This window comes from Narcine bancroftii, chromosome 5 (assembly GCF_036971445.1).
Source record: "Narcine bancroftii isolate sNarBan1 chromosome 5, sNarBan1.hap1, whole genome shotgun sequence".
Taxonomy (NCBI): domain Eukaryota; kingdom Metazoa; phylum Chordata; class Chondrichthyes; order Torpediniformes; family Narcinidae; genus Narcine; species Narcine bancroftii.
In genome coordinates, this window is record NC_091473.1 from 22,074,460 (window position 1) to 22,090,793 (window position 16,334).

At 43.5% G+C, this 16,334-nt stretch overlaps 1 protein-coding gene across 2 annotated transcripts in view; it reads right to left on the minus strand.

Annotated features, from left to right (window-relative positions):
- The window catches only part of bsnb (bassoon (presynaptic cytomatrix protein) b), a 451,700-nt gene that overhangs the window by 226,914 nt on the left and 208,452 nt on the right, over positions 1-16,334 (minus strand). For both annotated transcript variants that reach the window (XM_069936943.1, XM_069936942.1), the window contains one exon: positions 3,088-3,618. In XM_069936943.1, the coding sequence (XP_069793044.1) occupies positions 3,088-3,618 (531 nt within the window). The remainder of the gene's footprint in view (positions 1-3,087; positions 3,619-16,334) is intronic.

Here is a 16,334-nt window from a genome sequence, read left to right on the forward strand (position 1 = left end):
ATGTGGACTTCAGGAGAGGGAAATCAGGAAAACACAAATCATAGCTCATCGAGGGCTCAGCAATGGAAAGGCTAAAGAACTTCAATTCCTGGCGTCAACCTCTCTGAAGATCTATTCAGAGGCCTTTATGTGGATACAATCACTAAGAAGGCTCATCAACAGCTATACTTCATGAGGAGTTTGAGGAGATTTGGTATGTCGCCAAAGTCTCTTGCAAATTTTTACAGGGTGTACTGTGGAAAGCATTGGTTGCATCCTGTCTGGTATGGAGGTGCCAATGCACAGGTCAGGAATACAGTACAGAGAGTTGTGAACTGAGCCAGTGCCTTCATAGGCATCAGTCTTCACTCCATTAAGGTAGTATTTCAAGGAAGCAGCCTCTATCCTCAAGGACCTTCACCACCGAGGGAATGCCTTCTTCTCACTGCTCCAATCAGGAAGGAGGTACAGGAGGTTGAAGACAAGCACCCATTTTGCCATCAGATCTATGAATAGGCAATGAACCACAGACACTACCTCATTTTGTCTTCTTTCGCACTAATTTATTTATTTTTGTTACATTGTAATTTAAAAGTATTTTGTGCCTGTAATGTTGCTTAAAAATAATGAATTTCATGACGTGTAGATGACAATAAATTCTGATTCCCATGTTGCCCTTGCTGTGTGATGATTGGTCACAGCTGTACTACAGGTTTTGGCTTCTCTTTAACTGACTGTGACCTGTTTGGGTCTGCACTCTCAGAAAACTGCTTAGGGTCAGAGTGTCCAGGATGTGTTTGGTGAGTTTCCAGTTTATCTGCAACCAATGGATCTTGTAACACTGCACGTGCTCTTCTACTTTGCACAGCTGTATGCACATGAGAGATGACTTGCCGGACTTCTCCCAAAATGAACCCTTCTCACTGTACCATTGTAATATGACAATAAACTTGAATGAATAGCAAATGAGAAGGAATAGATGCTGAGGCAACCGTTCAATAAATATGATTTGGAATAGAATCACAGTAGGTATTGCAATAGGACACTAATACAGAATTTTAAGGCTTATTGCTTGAAGAAGGGGGTCAGGCCCAAAACATCAGCAATATATCTTTGTCTCCTTTTGATGCTGAAAAGACCAGCTGAGTTCCTCCAGCATTTTGATGTGTTTTTACTACAATCACAGCATCTACAGAGTTTTGTGATTCACAAAAACAAAGTGGTCCACATGAAGAGTGAGCACAGGCGACAACAGCATAATTAGAACAAAAAGAAAATGGAAATCATTGTGGAATTCCAGATGAGCACTTTTTTTAAATTACTTAACATTATCGCTGTTGTTTTCCAGGAAGTATTTTTAGAGTGCTGATCTTATAATTTGTTCCACAACTGGAATCCAATTGTTTATATCATTGGATTTGCAGTGTCATTGACAAATTCAACACCAATAAAATGTTGAATCAATTAATATTTTTAATAAAAGAAGTCATATGACATGCTTGACTTCACAGGTTGGAGCATAGAATATAAAAGTTGGAATATTATGTTGCAACATAACAGATATCTGAGAGGTAAATTTGTCGCACTGCGACTTGTGAATATCTGGAACAAGCTGGCAGAGGATGTAGTGGAGGTAGATACAATTATATTTAAAAAGCTTTTGAATAGGCAATAGAATGGGAAAGGTAAAGAGTAATGTGGGCCCAAGGCAGGGTAATTGGAATAGTGTAAATGGAAAAAACAATCAGGAGCGATGTGGTGAACTGAAAGGCCTGTGCTTTGTGACTCTATGTCATGCCTTGTAATTTCATACAAATCAACTCAAGGAAAAAGAACAATGATGTCTCGAGCTATTTTCAAGTCAAGACGACTCTATTAATGTATATCATTTGAAATTCAATGACACACACTCACTCCAATACTTCCGTAATAAAACTGGGAACACTCCAGTTTCTACCATCTTCATCAATGCCCTCAACAGCCAAGTTCTTTCACACTTCCTGAGCAACAGCTTTTCTATAGAATTTTTGGACTTATCCTCACCAAAAGGCAAGAATCTGAGTTAAATTTTACAGGATATTCAGCAAATCATTCCTGATCTCTCAACATTCAGCAAATCATTCCTGATCTCTCAACATTCAGCAAATCATTCCAAGCTACCTGATCTCTCAACAGCCTCCTGCCAATCACCTTCAAGTTTGCAGGTGGCACCATCGTTGTCAGATGAATCTCAAAAAATGATGAGATGGAGTACAGGAAGGAGATGGATAATCAAATAGTATGAAGTATCCCTCAGTGCTGGTGAAATGAAGGAACTGGTCATCGACTTCAGGAAGTGGGATAGTGCAGAAGTGAAGATGGTGGTGAGCTTTAGGTTTTAACCTGTAAATCACCTGCCCTGATCCAACCATGGTGATGCTAGCGCCAAAAAAAGTGCATCAACGTATATACTTCCACTGAAACCTGAGGAAATTTGGCATATTTCCAGTGTCACTTACTAATTTTATAGGTGCACCATAGAAAGTATCCTGTCTGGATACATCACAGCTTGATATGGGAACTGCTCTGCCCAAAATTACAAGAAGCAGCAAAGAGTTGTGAACACTGCTCAAGCAATCGTGCAAAGCAAACTCCCATCAACTCTATCTTCACCTCCTGCTGCCTCAGAAAACCAACATACTAAAGAAAGCTTCCTACCCTGGTCACACTCTCTTTTGCTCCTCTTCTTCAGGCAGAGGATGCATGAGTTTGGAAACATGTACTTGATTCAAGGACAGTTTCTTTCCTGTTGTTATCAGACTCTTGAATGGACCTCCCAAGATGAGGCCTTCCTATGTTTAAATGTACATGTTTTCTTTGGAACCATACCTTGTACTTTTGTTGCATTGTCACATGATATTTTTATTGCCTGTCTAGCACGCAAAACCAAGTCGTGCACATGACAATAAACAATCCAATCCAATGCATGACAGCTGTTTTCAGTTTAAATTCAAGATCTATTTTTCTTTGACATTAAAAACCTACACAATCCTTTCTTGATAAATAACCATTAATCACAATAGAATTCAATTTAAGGATTATTAGAATTTATCATAGCAAACAATTTACCTCCTGCATTTTTGCTTTTTGGAGATCAGCTGCCTGGGAGATTTCCTTTGAAGAGTCCACTCTTATGTCTGTATTGATCACTTTTGTTGGTGCAGACTCAGTAGTGCTATGTACTACAGGTTTTGGCTTCTCTTTAAGTGACTGTGACCTGTTTGGGTCTGCACTCTGAGAAAACTGCTTAGGCTCAGAGAGTCCAGGATGCATTTGGTGAGTTTGCAGTTTATCCACAACCAATGGATCTTGTTTTGTTGGTGTCGATTGTCCTGCAAATTTTAGAGATGGTGGTCCCTTCTGTGGAGAGAATTGCTGACCTGGTGCTGAAGGAACTGATTGTTGTTGCACAGACCCAGCTTGCTGGAATTGACTGCTCCCTTTCTTTTGTTGCATACTGGCACCCATTTGCCCTTTATGGTGTGGTGACAATGCTGGTTGCTGTTTTGATGTAGATGATGGAACAGGAAGAGATGCATCTCCTAAATTTCCAGACATTAGCCGCAGAGTCTGACAGTTCAGGCAGAGCCATTCTTTTTTCTGTATGGGGAAAGAAAGAAAGGAATAGTGTGAATGGATTCAGAATAAGACAAGTTATACCTCTGTTTAAACTATGCATTGTATGACAGCCATTTATAATTTGGTGAATAGACTTTGGTTCTGCAACAAATATTCTCTGAAATTTAGTGCCATTGATGCTCATAGTCATCTTATGTATCATAGCACAATATTTATTGATGTGATTATGTCACCTGCAATTCCTATCAGGGCACGATCTGCACTCAATGCTGCAATCTTGCATATAATCCATGCTTTCGTTCAGTCATTTATAAGACAGACAAATGAAACAACATTTGATGCCATTTGACCAGCAGAGATTTTCTTTCAATTTCTAGCATCCATGATATTTTGTTATAAAGTCATAAAATTATATAGCAGGAAAACAGGTCGTTCAGACCACCGAGTCTGCACAAACCATGAAACATCCATGTACACCCAGCTGGAACTAATCCTATTTCATTCTCCCACATTTCCATCAATTGCCCAAATTCTACCAGCCACCTACATACAGAGACAATGTTTAGATTTTAAAAATTGGCCTTTTTTGCCTACCAGCTCTTTTTTAAGACCTTACAACAGTACAGCGCAGGAACAGGTCCTTTGGCCCACAATGTCTACAGTGAACATAGAACATTACAGCAAAGTACAGGCCCTTCAACTCACAATGTTGCACCAACTGATAGAAATCTACTCACCAAACTAAACCTTCTCAAACTTACACCCATAACTCTCTATTTTTGTGGTATCCATGTACCTGTCCAAGAATCTTTTAAATATCCCTATCGTATCAGCCTCTACCATCACTCCTGGCAATTCCAAGTGCCCACTACTCTCTGGCTAAAAATCTTATCTCTGATGTTTCTCCTAAACTTTTCTCCCCTCACCCAGGGAAAAAGGTACTTGCTATTGGGATGGAATATTTGGGAATCTTTTTGGGAGATAAATTGGTAAAATTAGCATAGGTTACATACATACACACACACACACACACACACATACACACACTTTAAAACAGATCTTATTTGAAATACTGAAGAATTTATATTCAGTGACTTTACAGAAATTATGGAGAATGCTATGCATATTTCACAAGTAGGTGCTAATTGAAATGATGTCATGAAATGAATAGACTATTCTCTTGGAAGAACAACCAGAGCCAGGTTGTCTGCTTTGGTCCTTTTTGCAAGGCTTTTGACCTCTCTGCATAGTGCTCACTCAGAGGTCATTGAGAGGTTATTGTTTACCTAAATCAACAGATGGGAGCAGAAGAATATCTCCTATTGTTTCCTGGAGAAGGTGAAGGGGTTTTGCAAGTGAGAGAGAAGGACATGCTGCTGGCAGTTTGAATCTGAGATAGAGAGAGACACAGCTGAAACAAGCCAGGAGAAGCTTGTTGGAACTGAAACAGAAGCTCCAGAGTGGCGGAAGTGCTATCTGTCTGATGTTTCTCTTGGAATAAGTGGAACAGAAAGAAACTCTGTGGTAGCCTGAAAAAAAGAGGTTATCATCTGGAGAACCCTGATGGGGCAAGTTTCATCAGCAAGACATTGAGGTGACTAATGGTGGTACCTCAGTTGTGGAAATCCTGGAACAACAAATCTCTCTCTGCAAACCTACAAGAACCTTCCTGAGTGGTAAATATTTACCTTTCGAGCACCAAAGCTAACATATGTTAAATTCTGTGCACAGAATAAGAATTGCCTGGAACTAGAGAACTTGGAAGAATGAGAAGTGAGATTGAACTATGAACCAAAGAACTTTTCTTAAATTTACACACACATTACATACACGTGTGGTTAGAATTAGAAGGGAGTTAAGTTGGGTTAGTTAAGTTAATAGTGTTAAGTTAAAGTTTGATTCTGTTTTCATGTTTAAAGATAATTACAAACAACTTTTGTTTAAGTAACCATTTGTCGTGGTGAATATCTATCGCTGCTGGGTTGTGGGGTACTTTGGGCTCGTAACACTATCCTTTCATAATCATGTTGACCACTGTTCAGTCACTTCTCATCCTTCTTCACTACAAAGAGAAAAGGTTAGCTCTGTTAACCTTGTCTCATAAGATACATTCTCCAATCCAGGCATCATGCTCTGCACCCTCTCCACAATGATATGGTGATCAGACTGAACACAATATTCCAGATGTGGTCAAATCAGAGAAAAAGCAAAATTGTTCATTAACATCAAGGTCAAATTATGGATTTCTTAGGGTTTTGGGAGTGATAGTTGCAAAACAACAAATTGAGTGAAACATTTGGATTTTTGAAGAACTGCATGAGCACAGTCTCCATGCACATAACACGACAGTAATGAATGAATAACCAAGACACAGAAGACACACGGTAGGGCTTTATAGCCCACTAACAATCAGCTTTGCTGTCGGAGAAATAATTAATTTCTATTTGGAGAAGCTTCCAACCAAAGTAATATAATAATGCTAAAGTTTCATAGGCTGCACAAATAAAATTGGCAAAGGTGATTTTTGAAGGACCGATGTGTTTGTGGAAATGAAGCCGAAATTTTAAAAAAAGGGAAAACAGCCAAAGCTGCTGTAATATCAGCACTGCTGCTGGTGCAGATCCATGAGAGCGGAGACACAGTGCTGCTCTACTGGTCCTACTGCCAACTGCTCGATACAGGCTTTAAATGGCCTGTTAAAGAGGCCAACGGAGATTTTTTTAAATCTATGCCCAAGATATTAGCATCTGTGCTAGGCAGCATACCACGAGGGGCTGCAGACTCCAGGAGAGCAGTGGACCAGCACAAGGACAGGGGGAGCAACCCCTGTTGAGAAGGAGAAGCATGGAGACAACCCGATAGGTAAGGTGACCATGACAGCAGACCAGAGATGGCCTCAGCGTCAGTGGGCTGTTGGCGGCTTGTGGTCAAAAGTCTCACACAGGCTGTGGGTGCTGGACACATGATCAAAGGAGTCACACAGGTTATGGGCTACAGGCGACTGACTCATGGGAACCAGGTATCAGAACCAGGATTCAAGAGGGTGCTGACAGCAAGATGGGCAAAGAACTTTGGGTGCTGAAGGCTTCCTGATCTTATCGGAGGTTTGGATCTGGAGCTCGATTGCCAATATTTTGAATAAGAATGAGGCTGCAGAGGCTGTGGGAGTGCTAGAGGCGAATCCACAAACATGCAGTATCTCCAAAGGAACTCTCTTTTGCTTCTCTTTCTCATATTAGGAATGCCAGACACAATGCTCATGGCGACTCTTTGACTTATGGCAGACAAAATTTGAAATATATCATGTATATTTCATTTTTAGGTATTGTTTTGTGACAGAAAAGGAACCTCGAACCTTGATTTTACTCCTCAAAATTTACTAAGAATTTGAGTTCTGTTCCTGTTGGGAGGTTTTTAAACTTAAAGGAGGGCTCAGTCAAGGGAATTGTTGCAGATCTGATTTCAAGACACCAATAAAGTATTGGTGAGCAGTATTTCAGGAAGCAAAAGTTGCTAAGAATTTAGGTTTGATTCTTATACAGTGCTCTAGTTTCAAGCTAGATTGGGGAACTCAACAAAAATAAAGCAACACTGAGAAAATATTTCTGAAAAAACAAGATGATTGCTTCTTTAAAATGAAGTTCCTAGTTCCAACTGGCTACAAAGACTGTTGCTTCAATGTCATTGCCATTCAACGTCTGAGAAGTGGTTCACTTAAAAGCATTCATTACACCAGCAATACACCAACATAAATGGGTCTCCGTGCTCCCAATGTGGACTCCTCTACATCCCTTTTCCCTGTGTCTCCTTTACAGATCCAAAATCAGTTCTCTCCTTTCCTCTTATCAAATTAACATCTTTTGTTTGTTGAATTGTACTCCTCTCCTCCCATTCTTCCACCTTTCTATTCTTAGTCTTTATTGAGACACCCACTTATACCTTGCTTATACCTTGAAGGCTCAGGCTGAAACGTTGGTAATATATCTTTAACTTCTATTGATGCTACGAGACCAGCTGAGTTCCTCCTGCATTTACTGTGTGTTTTTAACATAAGTGGCTGCCATGAGGCAGGAAGAAACAACAGGAATTGTGGACATGTGTCTTTACTGTATATTGCCACACTACCAATCTCTCTGGTCATCTTGTACATCAGAATAAAATAAGTAGGAGCAGGCAAACGCCATCTGGTCTGTTGTGCCTGCTCTGCCATTCAACAAGACCATGGCTGAACTGGCTGTGGACCTCTCCACCCATCTGCTTTTCCCCCATAACCTTAATTCCTCTACTCTGCAAAAATACATCTAACTGTGTCTTAAATACATTTAATGAGGTAGCTTGAACTTCTTCCTTGGGCAGAGAATTACAAAGATTCACTACCCAATCTGGGAAAAGCAGTTCTTCCTCACTGATTTAAATTCACTCCTCTGAATCTTGAGGCGATCTAGTCCCACCTACCAGTGGAAGCAACTTTTCTGCATCTATATTATCTATCCCTTTCATAATTATATTTGTTTCCATAATACCCCTTCTCATTCTTCTGAATTCCAGCGAGTGTCGTCCCAGGCCATTCCAGCTCTTCTCACAGGCTAACCGTCTCATATCTGGAATCACCCGGTGAATCTTCTCTGCATTGCCTCCAAAGCCGGTAAATCTTTACTCCAGTAAGGAGACCAGAAATGCATATAGCACTCTAGGTGTGGCATTACGGTCTGGTCTGGAGACACCAAGTATACCACTGAATGTAAAATCCTGCAGAAGATAGTGGACACAACCCAGGGAATCACAGGAAAACTCCTTTCCACCATTGAGAACATCTACAGGGAATGTTACCAATGGAGAACAGCAGTAATCTTCAAGGATCCACACCACCCAGCATACTCTCTAGCCCCTTTCACACTTGCATCCCACTAAATTGGCTGTTCAGTGTCCTTGGATAGGAATGGGTGGTTCGTTTTTCACAATTGACCACTCCTAACTGGGACACTGAACGCTTTAACACTTCCAAGGAGCCATCCCCAGGGTTCGGACTGTTCTACCTTCTACCGGTGACGTCATGATGCATTGAGCAATGGTGAACCTGCCCTAAATCCTGATCAATGTATTATGAGATAATATTTGAACAAAATTAATCATGCCTAATTATAACATAATTAAGCTTTATGGACAGCAAAGTATGAGCCCTTTAGATCCTGTTGTTGATGTGTCACCTATACAAATCTTTATAAGGGACCGTGGGAAAGTGCTAGCAATAGTGGACAATTTTTAAACAGGGTGGGAAAGTTGTTAGCGCTATAGTGTACAATTTATATAGTGTGGGAAAGTTGGTAGCAGTATCACGTACAATTTATAAATACCGTGGGAAAAAGTGATGGCAGACCTGCCCACCCAGAATGCCATGTGGCAGAGAAAGGGCTGTATACACAGAACATTCAAGAAGAGGTTTCCCTGCCTCATGGCATTCTGGAAAGTCAGGTCTGCCATTGCTTTTCCTACATACTTTATAAATTGTGCATACAATCGTGCTACCAACTTTCCCACGCTGTTTAAAAATTATCCGCTATTGCTATTTATTTCCTCTCTCTCCTGCTGTGACTATCCCACGGCAAAGTTTATATCTTTATTTTAATATTTTCTTCCTTCAAGTTCCTGCACTCATGCAGGGTCATTTCAATCCCACAATGCAATTACCCATTTCACACTTGCCTGATTGTAATGCCAGCGTCTGCAGATACTGGAGATTGTTCTAGGGGTCAAGGCCGTAAATCCCAGGCGTGACATGACGTCATCTGACGCTGACGTAGAGATGATTTTGCTTTCACAGTTGACACTTTAAAGGCCGATTGGCTGTTAATTCTTGAGATCACTTGCAAGTGTGAAAGGGCTTCTGTTTTCGCTGCTACCATCAGGAAAGTGTATAGGTGCCACAAGACTTGCACTGCCAGGTTCAGGAACAGCTGCTACCCTTCCACCATCAGACTCCTCAACAACAAAGTCAATCAGGGACTCATTTAAGGACTCTTACTCTTGCTTTCTTTTCCCCCTCTCTGTATTGCACAGTCCGTTCACGTTGTTTATTTGTTTACATGTGTACATGTACAGTTTTTTTTGCACTATCAATAGGGGGTAATTCTGCCTGGACTGCAGGAAATAGTATCTCAGGGTTGTTATGTGATGTTATCTATGTTGAACCCTCTGAGATGAAAGCCAACATTCCATTTGACTTCTTGATCACCTGTGGCACCTGCAAATAGGGGTGTAGCCAGGTTCTAACATTAGGGGGAGCGAGCACATAAAAAAGGCATCACAACACATACCAGATGGTGAGTCAGTGGTTGAATGGCAGAACTGACAGCCCCTTGCCCTCTTAGTTAATCTTCTGCACACTCTCCGCATCCTCTGTATAATTTGCTTTTCTACTCAATTTAATGTCATCAGCAAACTTAGATATGCTATACTCGTTCCACTCCAAAACATTCCCTTGGTGCATGAACCCGTGAGACACGTGGGCTCATTATTCAAGCAAAGATTGCACCCTCGCTATGCATGATTTTGAAAGTCTGCAAGAAGCAAGAGAGATTCAGCAACTATGTTACAAACATGCACAGTACCAAAAGCACAGGTTCGGCACAGGCAGAGAAGAACAATTTATCATCCAGTCATGAACCTTTGATTCACATCTTTGAGATAAGTTGTTACTGAATTTGCTTTTGTTTGACTGGGAAGTCTGAACCAAGACCACAAATTTTTCCAACTTGCAGACCTCGAGTCGAGTTCAGGGAGGGAGTTTTAAAAGGAAATGCATAATGATTCATTATTTTGCCAGGCTTCCTTTTTTTTTATGCTGTTTCCCCAACAAACATGTAAAAGGTAGGCTAATCTAATAGGTGCAGAAATTTTTGAGAAAGGCTATTTTGAGAGATGGAAGTGCTGAACTTGTGATTTAAGTGCAGAAGTTTTGATAAGGAGGCTGACTGGTGATAAGGTATTTTCTGTTAAACTAAAATGGTCATTTTAGTTTAAAAAGGTACTAAAAAGGTACAAGGACTGCCTAAAGAAATCTCTTGGTGCCTGCCACATTGACCACCGCCAGTGGGCTGATAACGCCTCAAACCGTGCATCTTGGCGCCTCACAGTTTGGCGGGCAGCAACCTCCTTTGAAGAAGACCGCAGAGCCCACCTCACTGACAAAAGGCAAAGGAGGAAAAACCCAACACCCAACCCCAACCAACCAATTTTCCCTTGCAACCGCTGCAATCGTGTCTGCCTGTCCCGCATCGGACTGGTCAGCCACAAACGAGCCTGCAGCTGACGTGGACTTTTTACCCCCTCCATAAATCTTCGTCCGCGAAGCCAAGCCAAAGAAAGAAGAAAATGGTCATTTAAGCAGTAAAAATAGCAGTCAGCAAAGTGCTTTGCTTAACCTGTAAAGACAGATTTAAAAACTCACCAATATATGGTGAGTCTAAAACATAGGTACAAAATAGAAAAGTTAAGTCCAGTGTACAACAGCAGTTACAGACAGGTGGAGAAGCATGTGAGAGTTGGTTGCCTGAAATGCACTTACTTTATGCAAGGAGCCTTGCAGGTAAGGCAAATGAGATGAGAGTGTGGATCAGTGCATGGGATTATGATATTATTGTAATTACAGACAGGGCCAGTGCTAGGAATTGCGGGGCCAGATTAGAAAATTGATAGCGGGGCCTCTACTCTACAAAAGTCAAAATTGATGTTTTATATTTCCTGTAGTATGCCAGTCAAATGAAGTCGCTCTATTGGAGCGACTTCATCCCTAACATCGAAGTACTCGAGATGGCAGAGGCCGACAGCATCGAATCCACACTGCTGAAGATCCAACTGCGCTGGGTAGGTCACATCTCCAGAATGGAGGACCATCGCCTTCCCAAGATCATGTTATATGGCGAGCTCTCCACTGGCCACCGTGACAGAGGTGCACCAAAGAAGAGGTACAAGGACTGCCTAAAGAAATCTCTTGGTGCCTGCCACATTGACCACCGCCAGTGGGCTAATATCACCTCAAACCGTGCATCTTGGCGCCTCACAGTTCGGCGGGCAGCAACCTCCTTTGAAGAAGACCGCAGAGCCCACCTCACTGACAAAAGACAAAGGAGGAAAAACCCAACACCCAACCCCAACCCACCAATTTTCTCCTGCAACCGCTGCAACCGTGTCTGCCTGTCCCGCATCGGACTTGTCAGCCACAAACGAGCCTGCAGCTGACGTGGACATTACCCCTCCATAAATCTTCGTCCGCGAAGCCAAGCGAAAGAAAGAAAAGAAGAAGAGTATGCCAGTCTTAGCCAAAAAGCATTAAGTGCTTGATATACTAAATATTGAAAGACAATATGAAAGTTTTAATTTTTTAATTCAAGTTAAGACAATTACAGACAGACTGTTTATGCAGGCCTTTTAGAAACAGACTTTTCTGGCTTTTTTATTTGCAAAATCTTTCAAAATTATTTCAAAGTCAATGGTTTTAGTAATGTCATTTTCTTTAGATAGCATCGCCAAATTGTTTAGTCTCTCTTGTGAAATTGTTGACCGTAAGTATGTTTTAATCAATTTTAGTTTTGAACATCTTCTTCGCCCGAAGCGACTGTTACGGGCATTGTTAAGTAAATCCTCAAAGTAATAAAAACATTAGGAAATGCTGTGAATCGATTGTTTACTACCAGGTATTCAAACAGAGCTTGAGGCTTAACAACACTGAAGGGAAGAAAAGTTTTCTGAGTTTCAAGTTCTTCGGCCAACAGATAACCATCCACATCTTTAGTTAGTAACTATCCCTCCATCAGTGCTCTGTTTTAGTATGGTGTCAGTTAAAGCTGCTTCAAGGTCTGCTGTGTGTTTCCTTATTTCCGCTTATTTTGTATGCTCTGAAAGTTATTTAAAAATCCAAATAATTTTACATGGCTTTTAAGCTGCTTAAATCTAGGCTCTAAAGATTGAATAGCTTTGTCTAGCACTAAGCTGAAGCACTGAACTCTGTGCTTCTTTTGGTTCATCTAAAGCTTGATCTTTTGCCTCATATGAAAAGATTCTCTTCCTTCTACGTAGCTTTTTTTTCTTAAAATTGTCTAAACTCCAATGGTAATTCAACAGTTTCAGCCAATTCATTTGCGCCTATTAGGACATCATTAAAACTGCCCTCTCTATAAATTCTTTGCCATGATAATAGTTTTTCAAATGACTCCATGCCTTCATCAATGTCCTTTGTTTCACCTTGTAGTTCCTTGCTTACATAATTAACTTTAAAAAGTATTTCATGCCAAAATACCAAAGAAACTAAAAAATTGTAGTCTTTTAGCTGGTTTGCTAAAGATTCAGCTTCTGCTTTTACCTTGGGCTCATCTGTTATCTCTGATATTTCAATATACTTCTCCAACCTGATAGCAAACAGCTTTAACACTATCAATCCGCCACTCCCATCTTGTGTTGCTCCAGGGTTTCAATGATAACCCGGACATGTTTGTTAAAAACTGCCTGTAATGCGCATCGAAAGAACCAAAGACTTGATCCAAACCAAGGCTTTTATTAACTAAAAGACTGGAGCATATCACAAGTAGGTTGACCAGTCCAGAATGACCTGGTCTGGCGAGGAGCAATCCTTTAAGACCTGCCAGTAGGTGTGGCTACACTCTCAGCCAATCACAGTCATCCTAAACTTCCATCTGTACATATACACATTGGTGATAGAATCTGTACTATCACATTCACCCCTTCTTTGAGAACAGACCCCAGGGTGGATGGAGGTTAGGGGTTGTACCGGTCAGGGGGCCTGACCATCCGGCGTGACTGCCATGGCGCCAGGATTGGGGTCGCAGGAGTCATGTCGCCGGGTGCGGCCACTGCTTTGCTCAATTCCCCAACGGCGTTGTCAACAGACTGGCCTGAGCTGGTGGGGTGGTGCTGGTCCCTCTGTTCAAGCACATGACCTGGGGGAGAAGGAATAGGGGGAGGTTGGGTTAAAGGCACTGCTGAGCCTGATCCAGCTTGGGCTAGATCCCTTAACGAGACTGTGTCCTCCCGTCCATCCAGGTACTCAACGTAGGCATAATGTGGGTTCGCATGGAGCAGAGTCACTCGGTCAACCAAGGAGTCTTTCTTAGAGTACCCGACGTGGCGTCGTAAAAGGACTGGATCGGGAACCGTGAGCCATGCCAGTACGATCGTACCCGACTCAGATTTCCTCGGGAAAGAGAACATCCTTAACATCCTTTCATGGGGGGGGGGGGGGGGGGGGGGGTTGAAATTGGTCGCGGTGCATAGGAGAGAGCAGATGGAGTGTAGGGCACTAGTGAGGACATCCTGCCAGCGAGAGGTGGGGAGACCTTTGGACTAGAGGTCAAGCATAACTGCTTTCCAGACTGTGGCATTCTCTCTTTCGACTTGTCCATTATCAGGTGGGTTATAGCTGGTCGTCCTACTTGAAGCAATACCATGCTCCAGAAGGTACTGCCGCAGTTCTGCACTCATAAACGAGGATCCCCTGTCACTGTGGATGTAATTGGGGAACCCGAAGATGGCGAAGATGCTATGCAGGGCCTTTACAACTGAAGAGGCAGTCATGTCCGAGCAGGGCACAGCAAACGGGAAGCGGGAGTACTCATCGATGACTGTAAGGATATTGGCGTTACAGTTGGTCGACGGTAGGGGCCCCTTGAAGTCTACGCTGAGACGCTCAAAGGGGCGGGTGGCTTTGATGACGTGAGTGTTCTCCGGACAGAAGAAATGGGGCTTGCACTCAGCGCACACTGGGCAGGCTTGGGTCATGGAGCGAATCTCCTCGACCGTGTAGGGCAGGTTGCGAGATTTGACAAAGTGCACGAACCTAGTGACCCCTGGATGACAGAGCTCCTCATGGAGTTTTTGCAGCCTGTCCAGTTACATGTTGGCACAAGTCCCCCTGGAGAGCGCATCTGGTGGGTCATTGAGTTTACCTGGCTGATACAGTATGCCATAATTAAAGGTGGAGAGCTCAATTCTCCACCTGGTGATTTTGTCATTCTTGATCTTACCTCGCTGGGTATTGCTAAACATGAAAGAGGTCGGTCAGCAGCGTAAAGCGCCTGCCAGTGAGGTAGTGTTTCCAACGACGTACTGCCTCGACAATGGCCTGGGCCTCCTTCTCGACAGAGGAGTGTCGGCTCTCAGGACCCTGGAGGGTCGGCCGGCTGGTTCAAAGTGGCTGCCAGTGCAAAGTCAGATGCATCGCTTTTGACTTGGAATGGAATGGACTCGTCAATGGCGTGCAGCATTGCAGCAGCGATGTCCAATTTGATGCAGTCGAAGGCCGCTCTGGCTTTGGGAAGGAGTGGTCGTGCTTTGTCGGCATAGTGTGGAACCCATTGGGCATTGTAAGAGAAAAAACCCAGGCAGCGTTAGAGTGCCTTCTGGGTGTTTGGGGGGGAAAGTCCATGAGGGGACGCATGTGGTCAAGGTCCGGCATGACCACCTCGCTCTCCACCACACAACCCAGAATTGCAAGCCGAGTGGTCCGGAAGACACACTTGTCGAAATTGTAGGTCAAGTGCAGCTGAGTTGCAGTCTAAAAAAATTTCTCAAGGTTGGCATCATGATCCTCCGTGTCATGGCCACAGATGGTGACACTGTCCAGATATGGGAAAGTAGCAGTCAGCCCGTTCTGGTCCACCATCTGTTCCATTTCCAGCTGGAAGACCGCGATGCCATTTGTGACCCCAAAGGGTACCCTGAGGAATTAATACAGCCGCCCATTCGCTTTGAAGGCCGTGAAAGGTCGGTCTTCTCGGCGGATCGGTAGCTGATGATAGGCTGAACGTAAGTCAATGGTGGAAAATACACGGTATTGGGTGATCTGATTCACCACATCCATGATCCGTGGAAGGGGGTACGCATCCAGGAGCGTGAAGCAATAGTCAACCACCATGCGCGGCTTCTCCCCGTTTTTAACAACCACTGCCTGGGCCCTCCATGGACTCGAGCTAGGTTCAATAATGCCCTCATCCAGCAGTCTGCGCACCTCGTTTGTGATAAATTTCCTGTGTTCAGAACTATATTGCCGGCTTTTGGTGGCCACAGGTTTCCAGACCGGGGTGAGGTTTGCGAAAAGTGCTGGCGGAGCAACTCGGAGGGTAGAGAGACTACAGGTGAGGCCCTGGGCCGCGGGGGCGGGTGGCTCGGGCTGCTGCTGGCAGGAGGTTTCCGGGGTAAAAGTACCCCTTTACCCCAGTCGACAGCAATCTAATCGCCAATGAAATTCTCTGTGTAGTGGGGAGAATAGCTAGTCCGCATCGGTGGGCCAGGTCTGGGCGAATAAAACTGTCAGTTGACCCCGAGTCAAATTAGCAAGTGGTATAGTGTCCATGCACTTTAATCAGTTCCATTGTTTTTGTAAGGGGTTGGGGGAAGTCCTGGTGAAGGGTTATTGATGCAGAGACTTGTAATGTAGAGAGTGGAGACCTGTATGATGATGTCACGCAACGAGTGCATGATGATGTCACACAAACAGTGGGGCCTGGAAAAACAGTGTTGGGGAGGTGGTGTTGCTGCCTGCAGCCAAAGGTAGGTGTTGGGGGTCATTGCTTGCCGTTGGTGGTGGGGTGGTCAGCGGAGGGGCGGTCAGTGGTGGCGGGTCCCCAGACTGCAGCGTCAGGTCCCCGGTCGTCAGCATCGGCGGGTACCGTGTTGGCAGCATCGACGTCTCCCCGGTTGGCAGTGGCGGTGGGTCCCTGGTTGGC